Source organism: Dermochelys coriacea, chromosome 18 (genome assembly GCF_009764565.3).
Source record: "Dermochelys coriacea isolate rDerCor1 chromosome 18, rDerCor1.pri.v4, whole genome shotgun sequence".
Classification (NCBI taxonomy): Eukaryota; Metazoa; Chordata; order Testudines; family Dermochelyidae; genus Dermochelys; species Dermochelys coriacea.
This window is the reverse complement of record NC_050085.1, coordinates 4,937,184-4,945,959: the sequence shown is the minus strand read 5'-3', so window position 1 is coordinate 4,945,959 and position 8,776 is coordinate 4,937,184. Positions and strand designations below refer to the sequence as shown.

The following is an 8,776-nucleotide window of genomic DNA, read 5'->3' as shown; positions in this document are numbered from 1 at the left end:
TTAACTGATACCATTCTACAATGAATTAATGCTATTGGGAGCAACATGCACCCAGCTCCTGGGGGTGCCCCAGTACTGGAAGTTACTGGTCACTATTTGGTGGGTGAGTGCTCAGAATACATAAAGAACCTAACTGAGCAATTCCTCAGCTGGCGTAAGTTGGCACAGCCCCTTTGATTTCAATGGCATTTTGTCTATTGACAGCAGTGGAGGATCTGGCCCACAGTTTCTTATCTTTGAGACATGAGACAAAAAGATGAATCCCTGAATGGCGAACCCACCCCCAACGGTCCCTATATCTCCATCCTCCACTGTGGGTGAGTGGAAGCAAGTGCTCATGGCAGAGCTATAATGAAAGTGCTTCCAAGTTTATTTTTCTTTTACTCCAAAGTAGCTCTTAATTCTACTTACAGAGCTGGAGGTGAAAGCTAAGAGTTGCTTGTTAAATATGACACCCTTGGGATTCTGGTACCCTGGCACGAGCACCCTCCATCCTACTCTTTCTGGTCCTTGCTGCTCAGTTATGGTTTCTACACCACGGGTGGGTCATTGCTTGACTTTTTTATTGCTATTTTCAACATAACTTTGGAATTCCAACTTAAGTTCTCCTGCCAGACACCATCATTACTGATGCAAGGTGGGCTGTAGCAGCCGGAAGATGGACTGTAAGAAGCTGGAGGAAGAGAACCCTAGACCTGGAAGCTGGGCTGGACGGCTGGAGGGAAACAGCCAAATTGCAACAAGCTGACTGACAAACTCAGCAAGATGAAATTGCTAAAAGACATACACACACCCACACCCACACCTCATTGTGTCACAGTGTCCACGTTACATTTTCACTTGTTACCTGCTCTCTGTATGAAGCTGATTTTTGTCACTATAAGAATGTTTCATAATAGTATGTTTTACACCCATGAAATGCAATTGTTTTGAAGTCACCCCAGTGGCTCTCTGCTTTCCTAGGAGCAGACCCTACCTCCGAAAGCATTACCAGGCAAGGGGCGGGTGAGGAACGTTGGATGGTGGCTCCTCATGTTCTCAGCTGGAGAGCTGCAGAGAGAAATGGTGCATTATTAGTTCTTTCCATTTCTGTCTCATTCTCCGCTAGTCCCAGGTAAGCTGTCACAGTGGTATTAACAGACCAAAAAACATGCACTTCTTGGATTGACACCGTGTGATTTTTGGTCCGGGGAAGAAATGAAGATGCACCTTTCTGCCTTGCCACAGCCCATGCCAACTACGGCATCCACTGCTTTGTACAATCCCTTCTTTCACAGTGGGTGGGGTCAGGCAGTTAGATGTGCATAATGCCAGTTGGCAGGTGAAGAGCAGGTTTAGTGCATCAAGACAGAACATCGCCCAATGGACATGATCATAAGCTCTCCCCAGAGCCCTGTCCGAAGGTGACTGACTCTGAGGGCTGCAGCATAGCCACCACTCCTACTGAGTTCATGGAAGCATGTAATGGGTGGCACAGAACAGTCAAATATTGTCTGGGAAAGCCAATGCAAGCGCATCATGTGATCATTCCAGATGGTTGCCCCATTGGAATTTGCTGGTGGGTTTTCTACAGAGGCAGCTCTCCTCGCACTCAAAAGCGTTCCTTGTGCACAAAGCAGCTGGTTGGCTATGGCTATACAATTTAGTACAGCCCTGTGAGTCCATCTCCTGGGGATGGCACTGAGCAGCCTCGTCTGATACCTTTGGGCGACACTGATGAGCTCTCCCACGTTAAAACGTAGCGCTTGCAGTGGAAGAGAGAGCTGCAGCAAAGAAGCATTTTTCTCTGCTGCTCTGCTCAGCCATCTATCACAGTCTGTGCAGGGAGGCCTCCATTTTCCCAATATGCCCCTAGCAAACACTAGGAATGCTCCAGCTGACACCACTGTCTCTTGTGTGCCAATCCTTTAATGCTAGACCACACAGTTCTCAGGTATGCTGCTTGTTAAACACAGGGCCCGTTTACGCATGCATCAGTTGAATACACAGATAAAAACTGACTTAACTGCGTGTCAGAACGCAGAACAGCCAGCTGACACCCCCTGGGTCCCCAGGAGCCTACAGCATGCCTGGCGTTACTTCAGTCTGCTTCCATTGCTTCTTTCTCACCCCAATCATCAGAGACTGGGCCAAATTCTACTCTCCATGAAATCTGGAGCGGTGCCATTCATTTCAGAGTGGTTGCTCTGAATTGACACGGAGGTCATTGAGAACTATGGCCTGGCCCAGTTACAGAGGTCCCCAGAACACCAGTGATTATTTGGCTATCAGGCCATGTAAAAACCAGTCCCAGTATCTAGACACATTTCAGATGAACAGACCCTTGAGAGGCAGACTTGGCATTTCAGGCTCCTGCTGCTGTAGCTGTGCACCAAATACACCAGAGAGAACAGAGCTGAGCAGAGGGGTGACCCAAAGCTCACTGGGACCTGTCTCTCAGCCATGTTTTGTCTCCCAGTCAAATCTTAAGAGGAAAACGTTAAGTATTTTGTACAGGGCTTGACATATTTTATAAAGACTCCAGTACAGGCCTGCGTGGCCCAGGAAGGTGAGCCACACATAGGCTTCTCTTCACGGCACATGCTTTGCCCTCTTGGCTTTAGCTCCTGGAAAATAACTAAGACCAGCTCCCTGTGAACACGTCTTCAAGGCTCTGTGCTGCTGCAAAGCAAAGGTGTCCCTGTATGAATGACAGTGACACTGGGTGCAGCCCAAGGAATGCCGAGTGACACCACACGTGCCCAGAAGGACACAGGATGATGAAAGCTCCAAGAGCCAATCCAAGCATTTGCTCTCATGCACTGCCCTACGATGAGTCCAGTGTCCAGGGGTTAGTTCTGTAACTAAAGCCTGTGTCAGTTCTTTATAACCCCCCTGACTGACTGGTCGGCTGGTTTGCCCTGGGGAGGAACCTGCTTGCCGTGGCACACTTGGCTAGACCTATTTGTTGACGAGTTTTCGCTTTTGCTGTTTTGGCCTCCCCTAGATTTGGCAGCTGAGAACGAAGCCTTTGGCACATGAAGCAGCTCCTGAGGCAGGGGGCTGAGCATCTGAGTGCATAGAGAGCAGCCACATGGCGCTAGGTATCACAGTGAATGATTTACATGTCCCTACTCTGAGAAAGCTCATGCCAGGATACTGGCTGCTGCCCTTAGTGCATCCCCCTCCCCTTCTGCTGCATGCACCACATCTTCTTTTCTCACAGCCGGTAGGACCAGCATAACTGTTCGGTTCTCACCGCCCTAAACAGTCCTGCGTCTCCAAAGGGCTCTGATCATGAGCTGTGGAATGACCCCTCTTTCCCCATCCACAAAGCCCTCCATAACCCCACCCCGCTCTGCAGCAGCAGCCCCAGCTGGGCAGGTGGTTGTTTCAGCCAGACACCCAGCAGTTATAAACAGCTGTCAGGCAATGGAAATTACAAAATAACTAACAAGCAAACAGGAGGAAATGTGAATATAAAAAATCTTGCCCTTGGCGTATTGTCTAGTCGGTAAGCTGCAATTCTCCTTCCACAGAGAGAAGGTTCAAGTTCTTGAGAGATACGAAGCCTGGAAATGTCAGTTCCTTTTCATAAAAAAACCCAACCAACCAAAAAACAAAATCCATCCCCCAAACCACAAATTGTTGTAAACAAACAAGGTCAAAGGACAAATCTCCAAACAACGACAACAGAAAAATAAATGGACACGTCAGCATTTGTAATCAAAAACTACTACGTACTGTACTTGGGAAGTCTTCTGAGAAAAGGTCATTGGCAACTAGTGAGGTGATCACTAAAAGTCTTGTGCATATGATATGTATGAGACAATGATGCCATTGGAGGGGTGGATGGGAAGACCCCTGGAAAACGTGTCACTCACTAAACTGTTCCATGTCAAGCGAAAATAAGAGCTCTAAAAGGGATTGGTTTCCCCATCCCCCACTCCCAATGGGTTCAAGGTTCCTTCTCATCTGCAGGAAAAAAAGACTCTTCTTGTCTCAGTTTGTTTATTTTACAAAAATCTTCAGCTTTGCAAAAGTTTGCCACTTTTCAGATGCGCTGGGTCCATTACATGGCAAGAACTTCTCAGCTCTCTCTCCCCCTGTGATTTGCCAGATGGGGGCTTTCGGGGACGACTGCTGGCTGCAGGATGTCCCCAGAGTCACCATCCCAAGGGAGAAAAGGAGGAGCGCTTCCCATGTCTTCACTTGGCTTTCATCTCCTTGACAAAGTCTCTTTGCTCCAGAGGTGTCTGTGGCCTGCTGAAGCAGCCTTGTGCAGGAAGGAAATGAAAGGATCTGCTCTTTTATCTCACTTTGGAGACTCCCACGAATCTCAGAGCCCTTTTCAAAAATGCCATTGCTTTATTATTATTATTTTTAAAAAATATTTCATAGTTTTCCCCCAAAATATTTGTCTTCCTTGTTCCCTTTTTCCATTGCTTAAATTCTAGAAGCTCTTGGCAACTTTTTGTTGTCAGGATGTTTCTTCCTGTTGCCATGATCCTTAGAGTAGCTGCCTGTCTCTGGTGAATGCAGACCACTCAAGAACTGGAGCTTGGATGTACAGGGGCAAAGGGGAGAAGGGCCTTGAGGAAGAGGAGTGTGAGGACGTGTGAACATCAAACCTCCACAGATTGGATCTGATTCATCTGTGCTCGCATCACTTGGATACTGTTCAGAATTTTCTTTTGATGGCCTGCTAAAGTGACCCCGACTCGCAGAATGTCCCTTTGGAATAAAAACAAACACACAATAAAGGCCAGTAAGGAACCCTGTTCAGACACAGAACAAACCCATACGCTGAACATGCATCTGCAGAGCTTTCTTGAGGAAGCTGGGAGTCTTAGGGTTGCTTCTATTAAACTATTACTACAGAAATGTAACAGGTTAAACTGGATTTTGTCTCTCACTCAGAGCCCCAGTACTTTGTCTGTCTCTAAGTCTCTCCCTAGCCTACTTCTTCTAGCCTCTGCACTTCCTGTTTGATAGCTACAGTATGCCCAAGATGGTCTATGCCACACACTATATTCAGAACTGATGACTAACAGCTCATTCCCATGTTCAGAGCTCTGCAAATCATTGAACTGCAACAAATGACGTGAATTTGTTGCTGATGGAAGGTGGAGGACTGACAGCCCTGGAGGATAGGTTAAGCAATGGCTATTAGCCAAGATGGTCAGGGATGCATCCCCATGCTCTGGGTGTCCCTATCCTCTGACTGCCAGAAGCTGGGAGTGGACGACAGGGGATGGATCACTTGATAATTACCCTGTTCTGTTCATTGCCTCTGAAGCACATGGCACTGCCCACTGTCAGAAGACAGGACACTGGGCTAGAAGGACCATTGGTCTGAGCCAGTGTGGCTATTCTTATGTCATCGCTCTCTCTTATCACATTTTGGTCCTTCAGTTTTCACATCCGTAACATGGGGATCATGACACTGACCTTTCTTTACAAGGCACTTTGAGGTCTCTGTATGGAAAGCATTACATTGGTATTCGTGTTTATTATCGTCTGTATATTCTGATGGGTCCCATTGCCATCACATACATGAACCCGATGGAAGCTGCCTGCGCTGCCCCTCATATTGTACCTCAGCTCCATCCTAAGGGATCCTGCTCTAAGACAGCCGGGCTTTTGCTCTTGAGCGTCTCTAAGGGGAGTGCCAACAAGGATGGCAAATTAGTGCCAACGGTGAAGATTTTGTGTGTGGGCACCCAGGACCTTCCCACTAGGACTGGGGCCAGCAGCTCATTTCACACAAGTTGCTGCCCGGCTGGCTGTTGGACCGGAACCATCTGTGGTCACTGCCAAGCTGCTGCATCCCCAGGGGGCAAGGAGGTTCCTGTCCCCCGGCTAATCCTGTCTATTTCTCCTGGCCAGGATTTCCACAGCCTGAACCATTGGCTTTTAGGGGATTGGTTTTTATCAGAAAAAGTCATGCTTGTGAATTCTATGCCTGAGGCTCTACACAAGTCCCAGGGAAGCCAGGGACTGGCACTACGAAGGACGTATTACTGTAGATGGTGAATTCACTGTTGTAAATCAGACGCTCTCCATTTGACTATTGTCACAACACCACCTGGACATGTTGGGGCCAAACACGAGAGGCAAGGGACTGCAGGACCATTCCTCCAGCACAGGAGCCACGTAGGGCAGCTTGCACTGGCCCTTTGCTACCTCCAGTCACAAGCCAAGAGTGAGTAGGGGCAGGAGAGCAGCCAACTGAGCAGGCTGCACACGCTCAAGCAGCCCTCTGCCTGCGTCTTCTGAGACAGCCCGATGGGGAGACTCCCAACACAGCAGTACCCCAGGCCCCAGCAGCCCTGGTATTCCCCAGACTCTCAGACAGCATCCTCTGCGCTAACCTCCTGAAGGAAATCTGGCTTCTGGGTGCTGGCTCTGCATGGACGTTCCCTCCCTTTCTGCACAGACAGATACTGCTTAGACTCCCAGCATCCTTTACTACACCACAAGACCCAAAACAGGCATCTCTAAAACCCTCAGCGCTCAGCCGCCCCAGTCTTTGCAGGGGTGGGGCAGGCTTTCCTGGTGCCATGGAATCTGGAAGCACAGGCCCCCCCAGCAACCTGGCAGGTAGGCTGCTGAGGACCCAGGAGGCGAACCTGGTGGGGAACTTGGCAGCTCTCAAAACCTGCCTGGGCAAAGTCAGAACTTTGGCAAAGCTGAACCATCCCCAATAAATGTTTCAAATTCACTGACTCAGCAACCAGCTCTGTATATAGTGTCATCTGCAGCTTCCCAGCCCAGAGACATGAGGAAGGCTGAATCTGGGTATGTTTTTATTGGAAACACTGCAAACACCAGTCACCTGTTTGGCAGAGCTTTGGGGTCATAGTGCTGACATTGTGTTCCCCAGCTTGTGTACCAGTGCTTCTTCCCTACCCAGAGCCTCCCTCTCGCCCTCCTTCAGTTGCTCTGATTGTCTTAGGGCACCTGTTACTGTTGTTTCTAAGCTCAGCCTGTAGGCTTCATAACCTTCTCTAGCAGTCGTGGAGCTGCTGTGGATACATGGACATGTTCAGAACGGTCCCATAGATATTTCCAGGCAAAGAACAAAACAAAAAAACCCCAAACAGAAAAGGTCAGGTTTCAATTGACCATTAGCTGTATGCGTGCTCACCTGAAGGCTGCCCTGCCCCAGACCCATATGAAAACAAAGAATTCCAGTGCTTACAAACAGTCTTATGCCTGGGTCATTAATTCCACTGTCTCTGGAAGGGCTTCCAAAGTTTGATGCACCTGGCCACAAATCTTTTAATAGACACATCCTAAGGGATTCCAGCAGCCTACAGCCCACTGGAGCTGGTATTTCAGCAGCCTGCTCATCTCCAGAGAGCCTGCTATATTGTTGTTACTGTTGGATGGGGGTGAGGGGCATACCATTGTTTCAGATGTGAGCAGGGTTATTTGGAATGAACGGGCTCTCAGAGTCCTTCTTTAGGGAGCAACTTGTATGCAATATGCAAGTCTTGTCAGCAATGAATACATTGGGATCATGGCATCCCAAAGTGCCCTCCAGTGGCAGAGGAACTGCCTTGTGCCCGCCTGTAATGTTTACTGTTCCCCCTTGACATTGTTGTGCTAATTATGGGGTTTGGAGAACCCTATGTAGAACTGCATCTTCATAGGAGGGAGAAAACCAATTGGGATAGCATGGAGATGAATGGTGTAGAAATATCTAGTAGACAGATACTCAGCCCATGGATTAATGAGGAAAAGCAGGAATAGAAAAGATTAGAAATGATTGGGGGGGGCTGTTTTCTTTTTCTGGCAAAAAATTATTAATATTGTGTAACGATAAGATTAGAAACCTCAAATCTGATAATATCCAATTGTTGCAAGATCCCTGAGGTCTTTGCTTCTGGTTTGTAACTACTGCTATTGGCACTTACTCCATGGTCATCTGTGACACCACATCAAAGGTAGCAAAGCCGGCACTGGCAAAGCTCTCCTTGTACTGGCCCATCTTGATGGCATCCAGCCATTCATCCACCGTGTTGAAACTGGTGTAATCAGGGATTGTGCGGTCCAGTAAAGGAAGGTTAATCCTGAAAAAGAGAGACCGAAAATGAGAAGAAGTTAGTGGCAGCCTGTGAGGGGCTTTCTTTATCCTTTGTCGGCTGTGGAAGGTGGGGCAAACCCTGGAATGCCCCTGCAGCAAGTTCATTCACCATCTGTCCCTGTGTAGATGACTTTACCCAAGTGTGGACCAACACTACAGAGTGAGTTTGTGGGGCTGGATAAAATGTTACCCTTCCCTTCCCCTTAGCAGCTCAAATCTAGATCGAACATGCGGAACATACATTTAACAATGGCCTCTTGAATCTAACAGAGAAAGATATACCACGATGGAAAATAATGGCTGGAAGTTAAGCTAGAACAATTCAGACTGGATAGAAGGTGTAACAGTGAGAGTAATTAACCCCCACTGGAACAATTTACCAGGGGTTATGGTGAATTCTTCATCACTGACCCTTTTAAAATCAAGACTGGATTTTTTTTACATGATATAGTCTAGGAATTATTTTGGCGATGACCTATGATCTGCGTTACACAGAGGGTCAGAGAAGATGATCACAGTGGTCTCTTCTGGCCTTGGAATAGATAACTCTATTAATCTAAGCATATGATGGGGATCTGGGCACTATCCCCAGTTCTATCCCTGATTTACTATGTGCTCATGGGTATATTGCGTCCCTTCTCTTTCTCAATTTCCCCATCTGTGAAATGGGGACACTAATACTGAACTCCAGGGGGTGGGGTTGAG

The 8,776-nt window shown here is 47.9% G+C and overlaps 1 protein-coding gene across 1 annotated transcript in view; it reads right to left on the bottom strand.

The window, feature by feature from the left end:
• Positions 1-3,684: 3,684 nt before the first annotated feature.
• EPHB2 (EPH receptor B2) overlaps positions 3,685-8,776 on the bottom strand; it is a 164,633-nt gene continuing 159,541 nt past the window's right edge. The window contains 2 exon segments of the mRNA XM_038376627.2: positions 3,685-4,713; positions 7,902-8,057. Of these exon segments, the coding sequence (XP_038232555.1) occupies positions 4,605-4,713; positions 7,902-8,057 (265 nt within the window). The 3' untranslated portion in view covers positions 3,685-4,604.